The 25,419-nt window shown below is 49.1% G+C and overlaps 1 protein-coding gene across 4 annotated transcripts in view; it reads right to left on the reverse strand.

Moving 5' to 3' along the window:
* MDGA1 (MAM domain containing glycosylphosphatidylinositol anchor 1) overlaps positions 1–25,419 on the reverse strand; it is a 191,343-nt gene that overhangs the window by 87,326 nt on the left and 78,598 nt on the right. For 3 of the 4 annotated variants that reach the window (XM_045009519.1, XR_006577983.1, XR_006577982.1), the window contains exons 6-8: positions 20,189–20,458; positions 19,406–19,735; positions 13,347–13,640 (exon numbers count right to left, since the gene is read on the reverse strand). In XM_045009519.1, the coding sequence (XP_044865454.1) occupies positions 13,347–13,640; positions 19,406–19,735; positions 20,189–20,458 (894 nt within the window). The remainder of the gene's footprint in view (positions 1–13,346; positions 13,641–19,405; positions 19,736–20,188; positions 20,459–25,419) is intronic. The other variant, XR_006577984.1, reaches the window with a different exon arrangement.

Genomic DNA, 25,419 nt, shown 5'->3' on the forward strand with positions numbered 1-25,419 from the left:
CTCAGTCAGAGATTGGCACATCCAGAAAAGTACAGATCAGAATATGAACAGTGTCTTCCTATAGGGAGCTTTAAAAGATGACATTTCTAGAGAGCTGAGGTCCTAGATTCCCCAGCATAACAGTCCTGGCACAGGTTGGGGAGTGGAGAGAATACTGTACCTGTCAAGGAATCCCTGGATACCTCTGGGTATTTACTTTGCATGGAAACATTTTCCCTTTGGGCAAATGGAGTTGGTGCTGTTTCAAAGTTTAGGTCAGCAATGGTGGGGGCTGATTCGAATGCAGAAGCCCTCTCCTAGTAGGGTTTCTGTTCACACTGGGAGTGTCTCAGGGACGTCTCCTCTGTATTAAATCCCCTCAAACCTCCCTCACCCCACAAGTGGTATTATATTCTGCAGACTCCCTTCAGCTGCTGGCTGGAGTCCTCCGCAGGTTCTGGGGGAAACAGTTCTGCTCCAGTGACAGCGTCCCTTCCTCTCACAGGACTCAGAAGGAAGTGAAGGGGTGTCATTCAAGTGTCCTCTGAGTGCAGCCTGCCCTAAGATACAGCCTGCAGCTGGGACAAGGACAAAGCTACAGACATACTCAAACCGTGAACTCCAGCAACAAGCAGTTACCACTCCTCCCTTAGGGAAATGCAGGTGTTTGGGATGGCTGGGTTTCAGCTGTCAATGTCACAAAGTTCCAGTGCCCCTTCTTCCCTGGTTTAGCTCCTAAGGGCTTGGGTAGGGACTGACCTGCCACGCTCATCATGATTCAGTAGTGCTGTCTGCACCGTGCCTGAGGCATTGGGCAGAACTTGATGGTTAGTATTGGGAGGGGACTTCTTTTGGAGACTCTCACATTTTCCTTTCATCTCCCCCAATGATCTCCTCTTCCTCTGCTCCCCCAACACTTCCTGAATTGTGGTGGCTCTTCCTCCAGATGGGGAGGACTCAGCGTGGCTCTCTCCAGGGTGTTGAGAATTAGCTGGGGTGCATGCAGCATTCAGCAATGGAAAAACATACACCCCTTTCCCCTGCCTTGCTCCCAGCCCTAGCGAATGAGGATCTAAGAGCAGCCTCCCAACACTCTTCTTCGGCATCCCAGTGATGTTAGCGCTACAGATCAGACCACAACACGGGAGATAACCCAAGCCCAGACAGGCCCTGAGAACTGGGCAAAATGGTGGTTCCTTCCATGGGGGAACTCATCAGAGTGTTGGGTGTGTTACAAATGGGCTAGGGAGCCTTTCCATCCTGGGAACATTCACATAGATTAGAGATGGGTGCCAGCTGTGTAGTTCCTATTTAGACCAGAACTGAACATCCACCAACCTCAGGGGAGTTGATTTCAGATTCCAGATTGGGCGGCAAAGCTTCAGGGAGGATCCAGGGGCTTATTTTAACGCAGCTGGCTCAGCCACAGCCAAGAGAAGAGAGCTACTGGAGCATGAATCCCAATAGGGCTATCTGACACGATGGAGTACTATTAGCATCACGGCAGCACCTAGGAGACCTCCACCACGTGAGGGCCCTGTTGTGCTAGGCACAGTATGAACAGAGAAAATGACAGTCACCGCCCCAACCCAATAGCTGCAGGATGCTCTCTCTCATATGAAATTACATCCTTTTCTGCTGGAGAGTCTGGCCAAAAATTAGGATCGAGGCAGTTTATAGAAAAGTGTATTCGTCCTCCTCCCCCACTAACCAAGAAATAGATCAACAGATTTACACCAGTTCTCATCTGGAACCGAACTAATACAATCTCTCAGCGCCAGAAATGGATACACCAAGTTTCGCCTCAGTCCCTCATTACAACCACAAAGATATTTATGGGCTGAACAACAGTCTGCATAAGGGCTCGAATGAAAGCACTGGCAGGATGCTAGCCGAGGAGCAGTCATGTGTCCTATCCCAGGGACATTTCCCCCTGCCCCCCTGCTGGCATCCAGATATAGATCCAGGGCTGCCATCTGGTGTCTTGTACCCACCCCAACTAGGATATGTGGGCAGGGGCAGCACTAATCTATGCAGAGCCCTGACTTGTATCAGGAGCAACTAAGAAACTTCTTCCCTCACAGCCACCAATCAGCCGCTCAGCCAGGAACAGCAGTGACAGTCCCTTTACCTCTGAGTATAACGTATCTGGTGCTCAGCTTGGCAAAGCTGGCATGTTCCAACCTGCTTTCAGAGGCTCCCTCTCTCCACTGCTTGTGTGTGACCCCTTTAGGCCATTTGGATACCCCTTTCCTCACCTTGCCCCATGTCTGGTGACCCCTGGCCATAGCCCTGTCCAGATGAGCTTTGCTGGGTCAATTTCAACAACCTAAATAAAACCAAGAGAGAGCTCACTGCACAAAGGAGGCTTCCCAAGAAAATTCCTGTTAATGGTAGGGTGCGTGAAGCTTTCCATGAAGCAACAAGCAGAGAAGAGAGAGACTGAAATGCCCCTCAGAGAGTTCTAACGGTTACACACCAAAGAGAGACATAATTAAATAAGTCTAAATCCTCCCCATTCTTACGCTGCAAAACTCAGAACAAACTGCCTCCAAAGACCAACCCCCTGGCACAGCTTAGCACAGCACTGACTGCCAGAGACTGGGAACTGGCTACTCTGGGGATCCTCTGGTTTAGCCCTGCAAAGGCTATGACTGCAAACACCATAGATGTCAGGAACAGAGCTTCTTTCATTGCAGAAGGGGCAACAGAGTGTGGAGCGCAGTGTGCTGAACACCCTCTCCAATGCCACGAGGCTGGCTGGATGGTAAGGCTGACGATGCTTTATAGCCAGCAGGAGTTACATCCACATCAGTCACCCAACTCCCAGATTTGACAGAATCCATTTCTAAAATGGAATCCAAACTGCCAATGGAGCAGCTGTCAAGATCTCGGTCACCTATGCCACAGGGCTGCTGGGGAGTACACACCTTCCCTGAGTAGCATAACAAACCCACGGTCACCTATGTTTTCATGGCTGTCACTATACTTTGCACCATGGCCATCCGGAACATCATTGCAGTAGCAGGGATGGACTGAGCCCTACTGGAGCAGGGCAAGCCACTACAACTAGAGCTAAAGGAGAGTCTCTGTTAGCTACTAGCAACATACGGCCCATGGCACACAGCTGTGCAGTCCTAATTCTGTTCAGCAAAGGGCAGTGGTACATGCATGTGCATGTGTGCACACAGACTCTGGGCAGTGTATTCCCAGGCACAGAAACTGGGTGTTGATCACAGCATGTTTAGTCAGAAGCAGAGGAGATGAACATGGGGAGGTGTTCATCACAAAGTGGGACTGGATCACAGAATCAGACTTTACATCTGTTGTGACTAGCTGCCATTCTGTTTAAAGAGCACCCATCCAAGGGCATGCATGTGACCATAATTAATTTTCTCCTTTGCACTAATAGAGCCCCCTGGGGTTGCAAACACTTTGGAGGCATATGAGGCAGGATTTCCTCAAGACTTTGAGGAAAGATCTCACTTCCCAGAACCTCAGCTGGTCTTTAATTGTATGGATGCTAAAAAAAACCAACCACCCCAGAGTTTTGGGCAGGGGTCGAGGCTCTCAGACCATCCAGGGTCTCTCTCAGGAACAGTGAGCATCCCAGGATGTGGAGCAGGTACGGAAGAGGGAGAAGGGCTCTGACCTCCCAAAGGGAGAAGAAGCCATCTTCTGACCCTTGTTAATTACATACACACCACAGTTTCCGGCGGTATAAGTTATCTTGCTCAGGGTGTGAAGAAGCCACCCTCCTGAGCGAGGTAAGTTACACCAACCTAAACACCAGCATGGACAGCACTACATCAGTGGGAGAGCTTCTCCCGGCAGCATAGCTACCGCCGCTCCTGGGGGCTGGAGTAGTTAAGTCGACAGGAGAGCTCTCTCCCATTGACTTAGAGAGTCTGCACTAGGAGCGCTAAAGTGGCATCAGTGCAGCTGCGCCACTGTAAGGTCTGTAGTGTAGCCATAGCCCCACGAGAAAGGTCAGCAGGAGAACTGCTTTGCTGCAGCAGACTACAGACAAAGGGAATTAAAAGGACAATACAACAAATAAAACAACCCCAGGCTAAAATTCTTAGCAGGTGGTTCCAAACTCCAGCTCAGATGGCCAAATCTAGTAAGATGGAGACAGCAGCCCTGAGTTGAAGGTATGGGTCACCTCATCAGCAGTCATGCATCCCAGATCTGGTACATGGCTTCATGCCTCTGCAACTAGCTGCACATCAACTATCACAAAAAGCTGTTGGAAGTTCATGGGAGCCAACAGCCCAGTTCTAGCCACCCCCCAGGATAGGCTCCATGCCAGGAAGCCTTGAGAGCATTTTAATAGAGCAGTGAATAGCCAAGCTTGTGGTTTAGTGGAGGTAGGGCACCAGCAAAAAGCTCTGACATTGAGGGCTGACTTCCACAGCTGATCGAAACAGAGTTTAATGCATTTCCATTTCCAGTTGTGTATATCCACTGATTTTTTTTTTACTTATTTACTGTATTGCCCCCTTCTTCCCCTTGTGCACTTCTGTTAGCGCCACAGATAACGGTCAAATTGATGCAGGCTATTACTTGCCTGATGTACAGCACTGCAAACTGCTTAGCAGGATTCCAAAGAGGGATGAAGCAACTGTGTGTCACCAGGAATAACATTTACAGGTGTTTGAGCTAGAAGAGGAAAATTTATCTGTGCTTAACTGAAAATTTCCTTTGAGTAATAAGATCCACAGACAGTTACAATGGGCACTTCAGCCTGCTTGCAGGTTGGGGGCAGAACCAGACCTATGTATCTTAGGTACTTAACTGGCCCTCTCTGTAGTAGCTGTATCTGGCCCCACTGTAGTAGCTGGGTGCCTCAAAATCTCTAATGTATGTATCCTCACACCACCACTAGTGACGTAGAGCAGGGCTATTTGGGAACTGAGGCACAGAGAAGCTAAATGACTTGCTCAAGTTCACACTAAGTATGTTGAAGAGTAGGGACTCCTAAATACTAAGCTATTATCCTAACCACCAGGTAATCCTTCCTTTTAGCTGTTAGTACCAGGAAAATGCTCTGCCTCTCTTCTAGTTGAGATAACTTCTACTACCAGGCTAATTCAAATCTACTTTAAGTTACATATTGGGTTTGACTAGGGTTGAGGGAAAGCAATGTCTCCTGCTGCAGAACATGGTAAATTCTCCCCAACAATAAACAACCCAACCCTTGGATGTTACTTTCCATCTCTATTCTCGATAATCCATCTGTCTCCCGGATGGGCCAGATCTCTGGACCTTATTATTCAAAGAAAGGAAATTCTCAGGTAAGCATGGATAAATGTTTTTGTTCTCCCTCATACTAAGCTCCACAAATCCATTATAATGGGATTTTCATAGTGGTGTGCCTCTGGGGTGGGAAGCAGGATTATCCTTTAAATATTGACGTCCAAAACAAGGTAGATGATGTATAAATAATGATTCCACATCCCCTGGGCACTAAGGCATGGAGAAGAACTCTGCCAAAAGAAAGGAAAAGGCATCGGCTAAGACTGGGTGACCAATATGCAAAATGTGGTGAACTAATGGCCATCTAATAGGTCTCAATGCAGCAGATAGGACTGCTCTGCCCTGAGACTGTTAGTGTTCCTAAGGACTGGACTTCGATGCTTAACTGCAGGAGAAGTATTTCTTGAATTTACTTCAGGAATGAATGCTGTGACAGCTGAGAGGACTACCAGCCTGAATTCAAAATACAACTCTGAGGAGGCAGGGGTTAGGAGAACCTCACAATTTAGCAGCCTGCTCTAGTGGATAGGAAGTACCAACACCTCCTGTAGGGGTTCCATCTGGGTAGTGCTGCATACAGGTTCCAAGTCCGGTCTCTATGAGCACACAGGGTTGGGAATAAGGTGGATGCACTAAGGGAGCATTTAATGGAGAGATTTGCACAAACTGTCCTTGCTTGGGCATGTTGAGAGCATTATACTACAGAGACTTGACCTTTTTGCCTGGACGCTATTATACACCCACAAAAAAAGCCCTCCTGGGCTATGGCGACACAAGGCTTTGCTTCACTGGTTTAACAATGGACGTTTCATCAGCCAGTAAAGTAAGTTCTATTTGTTGACTTCTTTCTAGTGGGCCATGAGACCAATAATCAGTTCATTCAAGTCTTCATTTTCAATCCTTCCTGCCACGGGCAGGTGAGGGGCCAAGGCAACCTCCACCCAGTCAGTGCTGCATCTTGCCCAGCAGAGCGTGCCTCTCCAGTTTAGCATGGCTCCTCTCCTGCCTGGGGAAGGGGAACTGAGGTGACCCCACCCAGGGTCATGGGCCATGGTAGGAAAACTGTGGCCTGCCCAGAAAGCGGGCCAACCTCCCTAATGAGACAGTTGATAAAGGAGTGAAGCAGGAGACACAGCCCCTTCCCCTCTGGCTTTTCTCAGCTCGCTCAAACCACTGCAGACGCCTCCAAGGGGAAGCGGAGCTGAGGGGACAATCCCCCCAAAAGGTAAATGCAGCCCTGGGACACAGCTGGGAATTAGACAGACACATTATTGAGCCAAATTGATAGTCTAAACGTTGGATATAAAGTTTGGCATTTCCCTCAGAAAAGTGCTGCAACAGGGAGGCCTGGCTGAGCCAACAGCTGCTGTGAAGGCAGAAAAAAATGGAAGGAACTTCAGGAGATGGGGTATTTCCCTGCTGCCAGGGACTGAGCAGTCTGGTTCCGCCCCCCAAGCTGCAGGTAGGCTGAAGTACCCATTGTAACAGATCTGTGAACCTTAGCATGAAAAAGAATGACAATTTACAGTATAAGGGACAGTAGTTCTCATGCATAAGCCGTTGACCTGTGGGGTCCAGAGGGGAATCCCCAGACACATGGTCAGTTGTATTGTAGGGTGTGATGGGGCATCCGCCCACACTGGCATGCCAGGAAGGGCCTTAGGGAAGCTGCACAAGCAGCAGCCAACAGTAGAAGGGCTGTGAGGAACAGCCAATCAGGGCTCAGCAGGCCATCTAAGACGAGCTGCAGGGCAGAGCAGGGTCAGTTGCTCTCTGGAACTGAAGGAGGGAGGACTAGGTGCCTGGCAGGCAGAAGGAAGCTAGCATCCTGGACAGAGCAGTGTTGCTAGCAGGGACTAGGAGAGCTAGAGAAGAGATCCTGACTGACTGCTGGGATTTACAGGCTAAGGCCCTGAGGCAAGGGCAAAGAGGGTACTGGAGCCACAGGGAAGTGGCCAGACAATTGGCTGCAGTCACCACTGGGGAACTGGTGGGATAGTTGGATTGCAAAACTCACCCTCGAAAGGAAGGAGCACAGATTGTGACCTGGCCGGAGGGCTGTGTCATGAAGAGGATCCTGCGGACCTTGGAGTGATGGGGGTCTGGGAGCAGAAGTGACAGCGGGTAAAGCATTACCAGGAATAGGCGTACCAACCTGCACAGCTAATCAAGACAACCAGCAGGAGGCACCAGCACGGTAAGTGAAGCCCCGGGACATAGGGCAGTATATCTTGCTCTGAAGTGCCAAGTGTAGACCACCCCCAGGGGCAGTTGAATTAGATGGACAACTGATCTTATCTAGTGTATTAGCAGAACACATTCTGGAACAGATGTTCTGGTGTCGTGTGGCACGTGGGTGGAAACTGGAAACTCTGTCCACTTGTGACAGAGCTGTCCTACATCTTGCAGACTAGGCTTGGCTTTCAGAGCTGGAAAAATCTTTCAGGCTGACGTAATATTATCCTGGCAGGATACTGCACCCAGGATATAACATCATACAGTTTGCTTCATTACATCTTGGTGCTACACCACAATGCAAATATCTAACAAAATGTCATGTCAGCGTGATAAGACAACTCTCTCAAAGGACAATAGTTTCAAAGAGGTTAGAACTTAAATCAACCTCTGCCATTTTCAGTAACTGTAAAGACTCTGTCTTGCTTTTAGGATACTTAAAATCCAGAGGGGTCAAATCATTTTCATGATTAGTTACTATGTTATTGCTGGCTTTGGGATGCATGGTTGAGACCAGATCCCATTTAGATTCCAAACAGTGCTGAACTTTGCAACGGTACCAAGCCAGGCCCACAATCTGCAGATCAGCCCCATCTCTATCTGAACCTGGTTGTCTGTCCCTCATTTTAATATGCATCTGTGACATATCCTGTGCTTAACTGTGCTTCTTCTGAAAGTGACTACCTAGCCTTGAGACAAGCCTGTTAAACAGTTTTATATTTATTATAATAATAATACCTGGTCCTTCCATAGCCCCTTTTATTTAAGAATCTTAAAGTGCTTTGTGGCATTAACTCTCACCTGGTGAGGTAGGTCACTTTCATCCCCTTTTCAAAGAGATGTGAAGTGATTTAGTCACACCAAGCTGTGACCTGAACCCTGGGAGTCTTGACTCTCCTACTCCCTTGCTTTGACCACTACACCATATTTCCTCATCCTAGCCTTAGAGATGAAAGCCAGGAAGCACTCTTGTAAACCTATTATTCCACCAGAGCTGCAGAGTTCAGGAAACAGACTGTGTGGCCTGTCACAGAGCTGCCCTTAGCCAATTCCGGCATGTAACATGAAAGGAGAGCCACTTTTCCCACTTTCACAATATATAAATAATAAAAGGAATCAAAACACCACTTTTTTGGCAGCTGATTGGTTTGTTCCCATCCCTTTTTCTCTCTCCCATATTGCAGCACTGCTAGCAAAGCTCATTTCTGGGCTGTTTGTCACAATACAGAACTATATGGGTAAAAAAAAAGAAGAAAAAAGAAACAGAGAAACAGGTTCTGACATCTAATCAGATCTGCCGTATTGATTTTGCAACTTTAGCTTTAGAACAAATCAGCAAAACAACCACATTATCACCCACAATTCACTCTCCTCTGTGTAAGCTGGTTCAAAAGGAGCTCACACAAACACCCCCCGCCCCACCTGAGTGGATTCTCAGATGGAAGGAGCAGGCTGGCGGGTGGGGGGGGGGAAGCATGCTCATCATAGAGGCTTCAGAAGCCACACGATTCCCATTTCCGACAAGATTAGAATTCCAGAGCAAGCCACAACACTAATGAGCTGCCCGCACTGGAGAACAGCATTTCAATTAACCAGAGCAAGCCCCTGCTGGGGCACCCGGCTCGTTCCACAAAAAGGGAGCTGGATAAACAGATGGGTTGTTTGTTTAGCCAGGGGGCAGGGGTGACTCTAGACCTTGCTCCACTTTCCAGTTGCAGAGGTTTGTTTTTCGTGAATGTCATGCTGGTAAAAGGAGCCAGATAGACAGCACCGGAGATTGAAGTCCACTGCTTAGGCACAAAATGGACAGCCAGGCAGTGGCATTGCAAACTTCTGCCATGCTGCTCTGCCTTGGAGGAACCAAGCTGTAGGTGGGAATGGTGAGTTCAGTCCCTGTGACCCATTCAGTATTTGACCAAGACTGCAGTCTTGAAGAAGTGGAGGGGGTTAATTTCTAGGATCATGCATGGCTTCCAGAATCCAAACAAAATTCAATGTTGCTTGTCCTTAGGTGGAGGTGATGGGAGATGCCAACAGCAAGAAACGGAATGTGCGTGTCTGCTCAGCTTCATCCAGGTTATCAGAGTAGGTTTTATCCCTTTTCTAGCGGTGACGGATGGAGGATGGGGGAAGAGGGGGTTGGCGTTTAATGAATTACTCTGTGCTACGCACTTAGGCGCTTTAGTCACAGCCCATGGATGGTGCAGGCTAGTGCAAATTAACCTTCTCTCCACCAATCCCATGCTTGCCACATCCTCAAGAGGACTTCACAGGAGTTCAGTACTGAATCTTTCCCCACCTTGGCCTCAGCCCTCCACCCTACTCAATATTATTCAGCACAGTCTTCAGTTTAATCTGGGAAGTGAAAGGAGCTAGGCTTGGATTCTCCTTATCTGAATTCCACCCAGTGCAGCACTTGACTGACTGAAGATACTATTACTAAGAAGGGAGCACAGATTATCCCAGACCCCTACCTGCTCCACACATCAGAACATCACCAATAACTTCTAAACACTCCAGCCTGGGATATGAATAGCTTCATTCTTCTGCCAGGGGAGGTATCACTGAGCAACAAGGCATCCAAATAGAATGGCATGACATGAGCACCAGCAAGGATAGCAGTACAGAGCAACATCCACTCAGTGGTCTCCTGCTGCCTGTTTATGTATATGCGTGTGTGTGTGTATATATTATAGATGGGGTTGGTAGCACAGCCCATTATTAAGGCCTGGTCTACACGAGAGGGGTGGGGGGAAAATCAGTCTAAGATATGCCGACTTCAGCTACGCTATTCTCGTAGCTGAAGTTGCGTATATTAGATCGACTTAGAATTACTTACTTCACGTCCTCGCGGCGTGGGATCGACGGCCGTGGCTCCCCCATTGACTTTGCTTCCGCCTCTCGCCGAGCTGGAGTTCAGCAGTCGACGGGAGAGCAATCGGGGATCGATTTATCGCATCTACACTACATGCGATAAATCAATCCCCGATAGATCGATCGCTACCCGCCGATCTGGTGGGTAGTGTAGACGTACCTTTAGATTACCTGAACTTTTCTATTTTCAGTTACTTGCAACTTTGCCAAACTTTAACCATCTAAACTGAAATATTCCATACCAGTGCCCTCCCTCAGGCTGATTTGAGGGGGGGAATTCCAGCCAAAATGGATCTGCCACATCCAAGAACCAGGCTTGGAATAATACATTGTTTTGCCCATGTTAAGTTCTGGCAACCTTTCTTTGAGAAGCTTTAGCACCCCATATGCTTTGGAGCAGGGACTTCAAATTTGGCAGGAGATGACCTTTTAAATCAAAGATGTGCCTTCCAATGTCCCCATGAAAATCTGCCCAAATTTGGCCAAGATATAAGCCTGAGTGGGGAGAGAGGTCACACTCTGCACATGCTCAGTAAAGACAGAGTTTTGGCAGCTAGATTTCCTGAAGATTCCATCTACACCGTGCATGTTCATTGCAGGTCTGAGTAGGACTTTTCCTGCAGTTGCAGCTCTGGGCAGCTGCAGGCCATACCAGGCCCAGGCACCTGAACAAAGAGAGCAGGGAGCCTCTAGCTCATCTGCTCTCAGTGGTCCCCCTGCTAGGCCCAGGCAGTCTGGAGGAGCAAACTGTCCGATTCAAATGCAGAGTAAACAAGAGCTGGATCTGAGAGGGCAGGTGGGAGAACATTAGGACAAGACGACAGGGTGGAGATAGAATTTGGGACTGGAGGCTGGCGCAGGCAAGAGGGGAAACTGGAAGATGAGATGGGGGAGACTGGTATTGGCTGGGCAAGGGGACTGGGAGCCAGCAGGTTGGGGAAAACAGATACTGGCTGAGGAACCAGGAGGTGGGAGGGACTGGCTAAGCATGGAGACTGGAGAATCAGTAGGGTTGAAGGGAAGAATTAAAGGGTGAGGCATACAGATATGACAAGGTTCTAAGGTTTTGAGGGAGAACTGGGACTGGCTGGGCAAGGAGACAGGGATGAGGGGTGGAGATTGGAACTGGCTAGGTAAGGAGAATGGGCACTGGGACAAGGAGCCAGGAGTGGAAGAGACAGGACTGGTGCAGAAATAGGTTGAATGGGATGGAGCAGAAGGGTGTCATGCTTGGAGGGAATGAGGGAAGAGGACTCCATATTCACTAGAGCACATTCCCTTCTACAGCCTAGAATGGGAACTCAGGATTCCAGAATCTCACCATTCTTCTGCTGTCAACAAATATCTGTGAAACCCTCTGGCAATGTTTCCCATCCTCCTCTAGTGCTGGACCACAGAGAGGATGACAACCTACTACTGCTATCTGTTATTCTATTAGCTTATGTGGTGAAGGCCTATATGGTGGATCTAAAGGTTAAAACCCTGTTGATGACCCATGTGGGTGTCAATATGATGCCACATGATGGAATTTCCTTTTTTTTTTTTTGGAGAAGGTTGCTCTTTTAAAAGCTAGGAAATTACACACACAAAACGATGTTAAAAGAACAGTATTAAGGTCGCAAACTCAAGCATGCAAAATTTGAAAATGCCAGTATTAAGGCTGCCCGTGCAAGCTTAATTTGACCCTCTTGTCCACATGGGTTATGATACAGTCTTTAATTACATGACCACATACTATTTTTTCCCCTGCCTCATTCGGTGTGCAGAACGGACAGCACTCACTTCATGAGCATCTATTCAATGTTTTGTTTTCTCCTCATTGTTCAGTGTGTGGTCCCAGACCTTATTTACTGCACACTATTCAAACCCTGCTCTGAAGACAAATTTCCTCATTGGTTTTCCGATGGGGCTCATCACTGTAGTAACCATGTGTTTCACAGATATTAATTAATTTATTTTCACAACACCCCTGTGAGGCAAGTGGGTGGCATGATCCCCATTTTAGAGTCAGGGAACTGGGTCAGCGAGATTAAGGGCAAAAGTATTCACTAATTTGGGATGCCAAATTTGAGACACCTAGGACCTGATTTTTAAGAGTACGTAGCACTATATAGCAGTTTATATGTTCAAATCACAGTTCCCATTGACTTCAGCTGCAGCTCTGTGTGTTCAGCACTTCTGCAAATCAGACCATAAGATGTCAAGTCAAATGAGGAACAAACCATTAGTGACCACCTCTGAAAAGTCTGGTTTAAGTGACTTGACTAGCATCACATAGTAATCCTGTGGCAGAGCCAGGGATAAAATCCAGTTCTCCAGGGCAGCATTCAACTGTCTCAACCATGAGACTGTACTTTCCCTTCTTGCAGTCCCCTGCCTCATTCACTACACACTTTCCAACTTCTGAACCAAAAGAGGCAAGGGTCTACCTACAACCATTTCTTTCATTACACAACCCTGATTCATCCCCAGAGCAGGTCCATCCTGAATGGGGCAGGAGGGGTCCTATAGAAAAAAATTATGTGTGATCATATAATTAAAGACTGTATCATAATGGAGATGTACAAGAGGGCTGAATCAAGGTTGAACAGGCAACCTTAATTCTGGCATTTCCTAGCTTCTGAGTGCTTGTCTTTGCAACCCTAATAATGTTTTTTTAATGTAATTTTTGTGTGGGTAAGATATATGCACACACACACACACACACACACACACACACACACACACAGAGGCAACTGCTACATGAACAAGTGAGGTGACCCAACCAACAGCGGATCAACAGGCCCCCACAGTTGGCTGGAATACATTGTTGGTTGGCTGGCATGTCTGCTTGTGTGTGGACGTCAGGTAAATAAACCCTTCAAAGTCCACCAGATGAAACACTCACTCCAACCCTATTTGAAAGCAACGCAATAAGCATCACCTGCCCAGACTTTAGCAAGGTACCAGTGCATGCTGGCACAGAGGTAGGAGCTACAGAATCATGCTGTTATACTCACACTGTACGTTGAGCTGTACCAGAGCTTCCCGGGGTCTGATGTTAAAGCCATTGTACCTGGCTGTCTGACACTTATAGGTCCCACTCATTTCTCGGCTAACGCTCTCCAGGCGCAGCTTCCCATCGTAAGTCTCCACTGTCATGGCACCTGAGGGCATGGGGGCCTCCTTGTCTACCCGGGACCAGATGATGGGCGGCTTGGGCTTCCCTCGAACCTCGCACTGCAGCTCGGCCCTGGAGCCCTCCCGAACGGTGATGGTGGACTGGCCCTTGGGGACACTGATGGTTGGAGGCACTAAAAAGAAGATGATAAAAAGGGACTGTTTGTTTGTCAAGGTAACATCCTTCCAGTAGAGCACGAGGGAAACCTTTGAAGGATGGTTGCACTTGTGGGGAAGGATGTCATACTGGCAGTCCTCCAATCAAGAATGGCAATGGTAATTCCAGAGCAAAGCTCCCCACACTCTGCCCCAGCCAATGTCAGCCACCCCATGGAGGTTCCACCTCTAGGTGGAGAGGAGTGTTTCATCCCCATGGCCTCTGAGTGTGCCAGCACCAACAGAAAGTGCCAGCTCAACTCACTTCATGTACATCAGTGAACTATTGTCAAACACTTTCAGTCACTATCAGCCTAAACCAGGCTAGAACTGATAATCTAGAGGTGAAAGACTCCACATCCTAGTCTCTATCTTGTTAGCCATTTAATTCCCCAACTGTAGCCCAGAAGCGAGAGGCCAAATCCAATCTCCTTACGTGGGCTGGATTGGAGACAGTGGCCTATGGGTGCATGCTTCATATATTCCACTCCCAGCCTCCATAGACATCCAGGAGGAAGGACCTTTGTCAATTTCTAAACCACAGACACAAGTTAGATTTGTTAAATACCTTCACTTATTCTACTCTAGAATTCACTGTGAATCCTCACCAAGATGTGCAAAAAAACTACCTCAGAGAAGTACAACTCAATGTAGCTATCGCTGGCTCACCCAGAGGAGAGGCAACTCCCAGCTGAGACCAGCTCAGTACAACCCCTACAGGCCCACGTAAGTGACAGCAAACCCAGTAGAACTGCTGCCTAGTTCTCGTTAGAACAGTGGTGGGCAAACTGCAGCCCGGGGGCCACATCAGGCCCTCCAGACATATTAATCCGGACCTCGAGCTCCCACCAGGGAATGGGGTCTGGGGCTTGTTCTACTCCAGCTGGGGAGTGGGGTCAGGGTCTTGCCCCACTCCACATGGCTCCTACGCGTAGGGGCAGCCAGAGCCCCTGCAGCTCCCATTGGCTGGGAACCGCAAACGATGGGAGCTGCAGGGCCGGTGCCTGTGAACAAGGCAGCACACAGAGCCGCCTGGCCGTACCTCTCCATAGGAGCCGGAGGGGGGACATGCTGCTGTTTCTGGGAGCTACTTGAGGTAAGTGCTGCCCGGAGCCTGCCCCTCTGAGTCCCTTCCACACCCCAACCCCCTGTCCCAGCCCTAATCCCCCTCCTGCCCTCCAAACCCCTGGGTCCCAGCCTGGATTACCCTCCTGCACCCCCAACCCCTTATTGCCAGCCCCACCCAAGAGCCCGCACAACCAGCCAGAGCCCTCCCACCCTTCAACCCTCAATTTCATGAGCATTCATGGCCCGCCATACAATTTCCATACCCAGATGTGGCCCTCGGGCCAAAAAGTTTGCCTACCCCTGGGTTAGAACCTGAGCTACAATAATGTACAGAATTTGCACAAAGCAAATCTAGTTCCTGGACAGGGGACCTTACTGATTGGGAAAAAATGGTGCTTCTGCTCTAGATAGAACCATTTTTGCCAAAAATGCAGATTCAGTCGAGCAGAACATTTCACGAATCTGTGTAAAATTTGCCATTTTGTTTTGAAAACAAAATATTTGGAGTCATTTTGAATTTTACTTTAATTTTAATTTAAAAAAAAAGTTAAACCCCTAAACATTTGCTGTGACTCAAAATGATCTATTTTGACTTTTTTTTATGATTTTCTGAAAAATTCAAAAAGTGTTTGTTTTTGGTGGACCTAAAATAAAAGTTGGGTATTTGAGTTGGGAGTGGGGTTCAGCCACCAAACTAAAAAAACTCAGGTTACTCACACAGCTCTAGTGACACCCGCTCCAGTGTCCAGCCATTACTGTCAGCCAAAGTTCATAAGGAGCCTAAGAGAGATGTCTACACTGTGATAAACCCGCGGCACAGAGTCTCAGAGCCTGGGTCCAGGTGATTGGACTCACAGGGCTTGGGCTGCAGGGCTAAAAACTGCAGTGTAGATGTTCAGACTTAGGCTGCGGCCCAGTCCCTGAGACTCTGCGAGGGAGATGGGTCTCAGAGCCCAGGCTCCAGCCCAAGACTGAATGTCTAACACTGAAATTTTATAGCCCCGCAGTCCAAGCCCTGCAAGCCCAGGTCAGGTGACTAGGGCCAGACACAGCTGTGTTGCGGGTCTTTTATCGCAGTGTAGACATACCCTAAGATCTCCAGTTGATATGAACATGGAGTTGACTTGGACAGGACTCTTTGTTCATGTTCCAGGCTCCACCAAGAACCCACCCAGATGTAGATGGTTTTTGCAGGAACATCTATCAAAATGTTGACATTGCATGTCATCATTAGGTTTCAGCGTTAACATCACATTGCGACAAATGTGACTGTTCTCACCTCTCAGAAATCTCTTGTTTCAGGCTGTCTCTCTGCAGCCAGCACTGCACAGGGATGACGTTTGGACTGATACTTTCACAAACGGAAGGGCTAGATATTTTTTCTTTTTAAATGAAAGCTTAAAATTCCAGGGGCCACCTCAATCCAAACTGGCCACTATTCACTCAATTTACCCTCTGCCCATAAGAGAGAGTGTGCTGGGATTATTTTCACACACATACAACACATAACTGCATTAAGAGCGTATTTAAGATGGCTCTGGCCTCAGTCTCCTTTGGTAGCGACCTCTCTATGCAACAGAGAAGTCGAGTTTTCAATTTACAGGTCCCCTGTGGGCTGTGGAATCTCATCAGATGCTCTCCTGTTTGGTGTGAAGAGAGCGCTGCCTCCCCCCGCCAGTCAGCGCTGCCAGCAGACGCTCACCTGGCGAGAGGCAATTTTCACCACAGGGAAAAACTGCAAATTGTATTTGGAGATTTTTTTAATTAAAGCTATCTCTTCCGAGCCTCCCACTGGAGACGGCCATCTCAGCGAATTGGGGGCTGTTTTACTGGGCGGCAACAGATGGCCAGGGAATGCAGAGTAGTTTCCACCTTGCTGCTTCGATACTATGGCTCTGGGGAAAAACTCAACAGGTTCAAACCAAACACAAAGGGTGGGGTCTTTATTGCTCCTTAAATGCACACAGAGGGCCAGATGCCCCAGCATGGACAAACACCCCCCGTTACCCAGTGTGTGGGGGCGGAATTCAGCCTGAAGGGAGGCAGGTGATGGTGCTGCTGCCTGCCCTCTCTTGGGGTTCTGGCTGGAGACAGCAGCTTTAATTTCACTGGCTCCAGAGGAACCCAGCTGGCAGTGACCCTCGATGGGATGCTCCAGACTGCCACATTACTCAATCAGCCTCAGCATGCTCTCTGCCCAGCCAACCCCCTATGTCCTGTGCTGGCCCTTTCAGCACCTGCTGGTGGAAGGGGGGTTGTAGCAACTTTGGGCCACCACAGCCACCTCCTTGTAGATTTTTTAATTCCTGAGCCCTGTACCTACATTTGGGCCAGCAAATATTGTCCAGCCCTTGTAGTGGGGACAGACTCTGTGATCATACAGAGCTTTGCCATCTTACTCCTGCGACCTTATATCTATTACATTCTATTAGCTATTGGGATTTTTTTGGGAAGTGGGGTGGGGTGGGGAGAAGTATGCTCTAAACTCCATTGCTACAGCCAGATCTGGCTTACATTCCCAGCTCTGCCACTGACTCACCATGGGATTTGGGGCAAATCATGTCATTTTGTGCCTCGGTTTCCCCAATGGTAAAAAGGGGAGGAGCAGCATAACCCTACCTTCCATGGCTGTTAGGAGTATGAATGAATGAATGAATTTATTTTTTGCTGAAAAGCCAGTACACAGTAAGTGATCAGTATCCCATTATCACAAAAGCATTGGGGGACATTCTCTTTGGAGCAGATTGCTACAGATTTTTGCCGAGAGTAGGGGAGGTTTTCCGAAAAACAAGAACCAATTCCAACACTTTCTGCTAAGGGCACAGACAGGACAGGAAATCAGATTGATCATGGACAGCACTGGGACCAGCCAGGGCCGGTGCAAGGATGTTTCGCGCCCTAGGCGAAACTTCTATCTTGCACCCTCCCCCGTCCCCGAGCCTCCGCCCTGAGGCGCTCCCCCTGCGGCAGCTCCCCACCCCCCACCCTCCACCCTGAGGCATCCCCCCTGCCCCAGCTCACCCCTGCTCCACCTCCACCCCAAGCACGCTGTCGCTGCTTCACTTTCCCACCTCCCAGGCTTGTGGTGCCAATCAGCTTAGTCGCCACAAGCCTGGGAGGCGGGAGAAGTGAAGCAGCTCACCCCTGCTCTGCCTCCTCCCTGAGCACGCCGTCGCCGCTTCACTTCTCCTGCCTCCCAGGCTTGTGGCACCAATCAGCTTAGGCGCTGCAAGCCTGGGAGGCGGGAGAAGTGAAGTGGTGACGGTGTGCTTGGGGAGGAGGCGGGGCAGGGGTGAGTTGGGGCGGGGAGTTCCCCCGCGTGCCGCCCCCCCCCACTTACTTGCTGCAGGCGGCCCTCCCCGCACTCCTCTGCCCCAGCTCCCTCCGCCTAAATGCCCGCGGCAACCGGGGCAGCTGAAGATCCATCTGCTGCGGTCGCTGCCGAAGAAAATGCCGTCCCCCAAATCCTAGCGCCCTAGGCGACTGCCTTGGTCGCCTAAATGGTTGCACCAGCCCTGGGACCAGCCAAAGCTGGTTAACATCACTATGAATAAGGAAACTTTCTGAAGCAGTTTGTAAAATCAGGACAGATTCTGCAGCCAGTTGACTTCCCTCAGGCTCGCTCACCATTTATCTACAAGTAGGTGCAGCTTTGCTCTCAGTCACACCTGAGCAATCCCAGGGAAGGCAGGGGGACTGCATGGGCATATCTGAGAACAGAATCTGATCTGATGTTTTGCTAGCACAGATTTGGGGCTCCCACTGAAGCAAATAAGAGAGTTTTGCCATTGATTCTACTGGGAGAAGGATGGGGACCTTTATGAAGGGAAAAGAGGGCGAGATTTATAGTGTCTGGGCTCCTGCAGAAAGTATTCAAGAGCTGTCCTGAGGATTAGAATTAGGACACTAAACATTAAAGCTGTTCATGGAATGAGGGTTTATGAGAGACATCACACAGCTCCCACCGTACATGGCCATGGACACAAGCCAGGTCCTGCCATCTCAGTCTCTGGAAAAATATCAGAGGGAGTGTCTCTTTTAAGTCACACCAAAGAAGTGAAAGAACACTACCTCCTTCCCCACAACCACCAGCCTTGGAACATTTGGTAAAATCCCATTCCCTCGCTGTTCCTTCATGATAAGCCCTTGGCCAGGGCTTCTTCAAACCCTTCTTCTTCAACCTTCCGAGGTTGGCTTGGGCTGCAATCTGGGCCTTCCCAATCCGTAATCAGACATCCTCAGTCATGTTGTGCCTCAGGTCACTAGAAGCCTGAAACTAACCCATTAAGACTCCATATTAAAGGAAGGAACTAGCTACTTTAGAACCCACCTATCCCCACTGGGTCACTGACCACTCACGAGACATGCCCACAGCATCCAGCCCAGCACACACTGGTTTCCGCATAAAATGTAGCATGCTGGGGCTGCTCTCTTTGGTTTAGTCCAACCTCCTCATCAGGCACAAGAGGGATCATCTCAGGATACTACAAGGCACGCAGCCTAGCTGTCATCCCAAGCAGAAGGAACAAGAGCTCGTACACTTGAAATCAAGGCTCATTTGAGGGCCTTCAAGAGCTCAGGCTGGAAAGAATATGTTGGTTTCACGATTCTAATTCATACTGTGCCCCTTGACCCAACTCCCTCAAAGCCCCAGGCCTCCACGGTGGAGGCTCACCTGTTTCTGAAGAGATGTTCACCTCAACACTGAGGTCAGGGATGGGGGCCCCCTGGAAGGACGCAATGCACAGATATGTGCCATAATCACTGAAGCGCAGGTCAATGATCTCCAGGCTGCTGGTCACTGGTGGGAGCTCAGGGTCGTTCCTGGAAATGAGCAGTCGGTCTGAGACCCTGGCTGGTTTCCCATTCTTGTACCAGAAGTAGACGACCTTCTCCTGGGGGACGGCATCCACATGGCACGAGAGCTTCAGGTCCTGCCCTAGTTGGATGCTCTCACTCTCTTTGATCACGTCAGGGGTGATCTGGAAGGTGACGTTCTTCATGGCTGGGATGAATACAGGTGCAAAGCCAGTTAGTGAAGACAAAATGCCCTGTGCCCAATGGGGATACCCGTGTGAGACATCTACCCTTTGCCCGATGGGAGGCAATGGCTCCACACACTCTGGGTCAAGGGATCCACCAGCCCTATGCCCAAATGAGATCCCCATGTGAGGCAATGGCCCCACACCCCCAAGGCCTGCTGTGGTGCTGCAGGTCAGGATCAGGAAGCATCTCCAGAGCCGTGGAAGGACAGGACTGGAATAACTGTGGGTGCTGTGAGTCAGGAATGAGGTGCATCAGCAGAGCTGTAGGTGTGAAAGCTTGCACAGCACCTTCTCCAGCCAGTGCTACCAGTCCCTTGCTGGAGTAGCACCTTTACCGCCTATTTAAATGAACAATGATGTGTGCTGGGAACCCAGAGTCACGCCCCAAAAGCGCATGCAGTGGAAGGACGTACATCGCACCAGCAGATTCACTGTCTTCTTAGCTGGGTTCCCCACATTGTTGATGGCCGTGCAATTGTAGTAGCCTGAATCTTCCATGCGGATCCCCCATATGGTGAGGTTACCCTCTTGAATAAGGCTATTGTGAGGCATAGGGCTGGGTGAGTGAGACCAGACCACCTCAGGCAGTGGGTCACCGCCTATCAGGGAGCACTGCATAGTGACATTATCTCCCGGGTTCACCACCAGGGTCTCATTGACAGACAGCTTCAGAGCGGGTGGGGCTGGAAGAGAAAAATGGGAACACTAGTGAGCTCTGAGGAAACTCATACCAGCCTGGACTTAACTCAATTCTATCTGAATGGAGAGACTCTCAGTTTGTTTTGGGGAAAGGGCAGGTCCAGCTGAGCGAGTGTGGGCTGGCCATGAGTTCATTAAAAACATGATGTGTGTGAATCTAGGGCCCCATCAACACTGCATCTCTAGCCAAGGCAGGGGACCTACCCACAACAGGGTTAAAAGGCATAGCGTAGACAGGACCTCACGGAGACCCAAAACTGAGGACACATCTAGACTGCAGCTGGTGTAGACATACCCGAGCTAGCTTGAATCTAGCTAGCTCCTGGTCCCAGAGCAGCGAAGCTGCAGCAGCGCATGCTTCAGCATGGGCTAGCTCCATGAATAATTACCCAGGGTTCCAGATGGACTGAAGCATGCACTGGGGCAGCTTCCCTGCTCCAGGACTGAGCTAGGGTGATTAACAACTTGCTTGGGTATGTCTACAAGAGCTGCAATGACACCTTGTGATTGCAGCGCAAACCATGAACAGTCCAAGCTTTAGAAGCATGGTTAGGTCCCATCTACACTGAACATAGATGTAGGGCCCAATTCTCCACTCCAAATCAGAACAGTAGTATTTTACACCCATTTTGCATAAGTACGACTGGCAACACAGAAGCAGTGGGGAATCTGGCCCTAAGGCTTGCTGATTTTTGCTCCCAGTTCAAGTAACTGTGGCTGCAGATGGACATTACCCGCCAAGATGACAGAGAAATGGGGAACCAATGCCGAGTTTATTTTCACAACAGCAATATCAAAATCCCCTGCACACCGGTTAATTTATATTGCTCTTTCTGTATCAGTTCCCCCTGTCTTTAAATGGGGCCTGCAGACGCGGAGATGGAATAAAAGCTCAGTTACTTGCATTGTGGCTCCTCTCTAAGCCTCTGCATACCCCCTGCTGAAAATGTTGTGTAAGTCACTGCAAATATCTCTATGCCTCCTACAGAAATAGCACACAGGAGACTGAGTGGAAGGAGTGGTGGCGGGGAAAGATATGAAAATAAGAGATTCATTGAAATAGGTCATATTAACTTTCTACCAGCTCACCATGGGTTGGGCTCAATGACTCAGGGCCCGATCCAAAGCCCACTGAAGCCAAAAGAAAGATTTCTATAGACTTCAGTGGGCTTTGGATCAATCTCTAGGCACTGAAGTGGAGAATACAGACAATTATTCCCACACTGTCCCAAAAGCAGATGTCCCTTTCACATGTAACAAGTTACCAAATACTGTAGTCACCCTTCTGTTCAAACCAGTGATACTGACATAACCCCTCCAAGCCTCAGGTGTTAAAGGGACACACACACCCGGAATGGCGTACACATCCATGCCCGTTCTTACAGAGGCTGTGTCTTAACTAGATGAAGGGTTGGGTTAGTTAACACATGCCAGTTAAGCCTAACCTCACCCTTTTTAAAAATCTAGCTAAAGATGTTACTCTGCATGTAGACTAGTCAAAATATTGAAGTTAGGTCAGGCTTAGCTAGCATGCCAAATGCCAAACCTGCTTTAATCGCTTGGACACCAGGACACATTCTCTGCTCCTCTCCAGCAATGCACCTCCACCAGTAGTGCAGCAGGGCTCAATCAAAGTATTGGCACCTCTGATACCATCACAAGGGTATCCTTAATTTAACATACAAACTTAGAGACCTCCAAGTTGAGGTGCTGCTCTGAACTCTCTCAATCTTTCATCTCTGCATAACAGAGCCAGAAATCTCATGAGACTAGGCTCTCAGATCATGAGATTTCTGGCACCCCATGCATTCAGTCTGGTAGGAATACCAAGGGAACCAGCCAAACACGAAAGAGCAGAAGTGCATGGAAAGAGGGTTCTTCTTTCCTCCCACACTGGGTCACTCAGTGCAACTTTGAACAGCTGAGAGATTTCAGAAGCCACTTTGCCCTGCTGGGGACCAGTTCAGGGCAGTGCAGAGGGCAGCTCAGTTTAAAAACAGAAGGATCCAAGAGGGAGTAATGGGTCCCGCCAGTGGCAGAGAAGGGCAAAAGGCCTCCTCCAAGTCAAGAGGCCTGGGGGGGGGGAAGGGAAGGAGGGGGAAGGAGAGAAAACAGAACTAACCTTGCAATCTTCCACAAGCCAAAGCCTATAGCTAGGGAGAAGGCGGCAAAGAGGGCTGCAGGGCTGCCCCAGCCACACAGAGAGGTGAGGAATGGCTAAAGAGAGGGAGACTTTGGTGGTTTGGGTTTGGATTCAGCTCTCATCAGACCAGTTCACCCCTCCACAGTTACCAGCCTGAGAAGGAGCTTTGGAGCACATCTGTATTAAGTACATATCCCAAACAACCCACATCATGAGACTCCACTCCATTTCGCAGAACGGACTCCTGGTATGGACAGAACTTCCCTTGAGGCAAGCACTCTACCTTCCTTCTGACTGCTATGGCCCTGCTGGCTCAGCCCCAGGGGATGGAAGAACAGAACTTGTCTGGATCATGAGTTCCCAAAGTGTGGTACATGTGCCACTGGTGGTACAGGAGCTTGTTGAAAGTGGTACACTGTAAAAGGGTGGTCTTGTCCCCTTTAAAGGGGAGTGGGGCCCAGGACCAGCCAAGCCCTGTTTCAGGATATGGCCCCTTTAAGGAAGAAGGTATTCAAGAGAGGAGCAGAATAGGGGCAGGTGTTAAAGCAGCTACCTCCTTAAAAGTTAGGTGAGTCCCAGGAGCAGTAGAGGGCAGAGAGCCTGGATAGAAGAATTGCAGGGGAGCACTGAGTTAAGAAAGAGACTCACCAGAGTGAGAGCCAGAAGGGAGATTGGTGGACCAGGAAAGCCTGCCTGAATCAGAACCCGGCCCTAAGAAGGAGGGCTGCGGGGAGGCCTGAAAGCAAGGGGAAGAAGTGTGCGAGTCCAAGGACCAAGGGAGGCTCTGTGGAGTGAGGCTGTAATCTGGATACTGGTGGGCTGGAGAAGCCTGCTTGAATCATGGCACAGCTGTGTAGTTCCTTACATAGAGGGCAAGAGTTGGGTCCAGAGCAGGAGGAAATCTGTGTGAAAGGTTCTTCAGAGAGGCCAAGGGCTGCAGTGAGACTGGCACAGTTCCCTGGTTCAGCGGGAACTGGAGGGGAGCTGGGAACCTGAAGCATTGGAACAAGAGTGAATTGGAGCTGAAGCTGCCTGGTGTCCAGGCGAGGATCAGGGACCTATTGTCAATTGAAGATGACACCTTTGTGTTATGTTCAGCAATAATCCTAGTAAGAATTAGCAGAAACGTTGAACTTAAATGAGACAAATTAAACCATCAAGCCACCGGCTTAGTTTAGCAGCATACCAAAATATATCAAGTCACTTGACAAATGTTTTGTATTATTCAATTACAAGGAAGACATAATAATTCATGATTTTTTTTATTCACTGTCTAAAAACTTGAGTTGTTTAAAAAATTCTATAATCTAACACTTCAGACATCAGTAGGAATCTATTTTACTACGAGTCCAGAAATGCTTACACCTATTAAGGCCTAAAAGAAGTGGGCACTAAAAGAAGAAATTTGCTCGTGATACTTCAAATATCACTAAAGAAAGCTGTACATAAGCCAACTAAGTTTGGGAACTGCTGGTCTAGATCATTCATGGTCCTGTATCCCAACCACCAGCTGGTGCTAAACACTGTAGCTCTCTCCTGGTTCTCTGCATGTGTCAAATACATGGTTCTACACACTTGGGGTACAACCCAGATGGCTTCCCGTTTATGGCACAGGTTGGGCAGATTCAAAGTGCACATGCAGCGACTCGTCTTCTGGATGCTCACATCCTTGTGTTTGGTTTCTTTCATTCCTACCCTCCCCAGGAACTGATCTCAAAAGCTTTCCTCTGCCTTCCCCACTTCATCTCACGAAAGGCCCTTTAACGGTCCTTGTCAGCTCCATCACTGGCTCCAGACAGAGCTCAGAAAGCAACCGGCGACAGCACAAAGGCTGAGAGTGCGTTTTAAGTAACGGCCATAATAATGCAAAATAGGACGTTGTTACATATTCATGAAGCCTGATTTAACAGCATCATTATTTCTGCCTCTCCTCTCCCCGGACCCTGCGTTAATGAGCTGTGCTGGATCTCTGAATTACGGTTCATACAAACAAGGCTAGGACGGCTGCTCTCTCCTCCATGCAGGCAGCATAAGTTAGCAGCATAACTGCAGCCAGAAAGCTCCGAGCACTGCAGCCTGGTGTCCTGTCTCTAGCAGTGGCCAATGTCCCCCTTGTCAAATGCACAGGGAGCACCCGGCCCACTGTGCAAGTGCTGTATATTTGAGGGGGGGGGGGAGAGGGAGGGGGTTGCCATCTTTTGCTGCCAACCATCAGGATCAGTTTGAGGCACACCATTTAACTCCTTTGATTTCTCGGGGCCACAGCTGAAGGTCAGGTCCCTTGAGGGTCCCTCAACCTGGAGTTTTGGAAAATAAACATCAAATCCAGTGTATAATAGGGAGCAAAAATGATTTGTGTATTTGCCAGTGGTTACTTTAGGCTCTGAGGGGGCTTCACAAATCCAAAGAGGCCCCTAATAGGGTGGCCTGGCTCATCCTGGATGGACAAACCCCCACAATCTATGCAGACACGACACAGAGTACAAGACCATCCCTAAGGCAGTTGCTCTGAGCCAAGAGACCTTCGGTCTCGTCCAGCTGATACTGAATAGTAGTCACCTCCCTTGACACTGAGCCGGTCTTGGCTGGGAGTTGCTTCTCCTTGGCCAAGCTGGTAGAAACTGTACTCATGCTCTTGGTAGGGAGTATCTTCCTCCGGGCAGACCTGGAAGGTGGCAGAGATCGATTTCTTTGGAGGGGGTTTGGTGAGGGGAGGGTAGGAAGGCAGCAGTGAAGCATGAGTCAGATCTCGTTCTGGTTCTGGTAAAGATTTTGGGCTATTCTTTTAGTTTACTGAACTTG

Source organism: Mauremys mutica, chromosome 3 (assembly GCF_020497125.1).
Source record: "Mauremys mutica isolate MM-2020 ecotype Southern chromosome 3, ASM2049712v1, whole genome shotgun sequence".
Classification (NCBI taxonomy): domain Eukaryota; kingdom Metazoa; phylum Chordata; order Testudines; family Geoemydidae; genus Mauremys; species Mauremys mutica.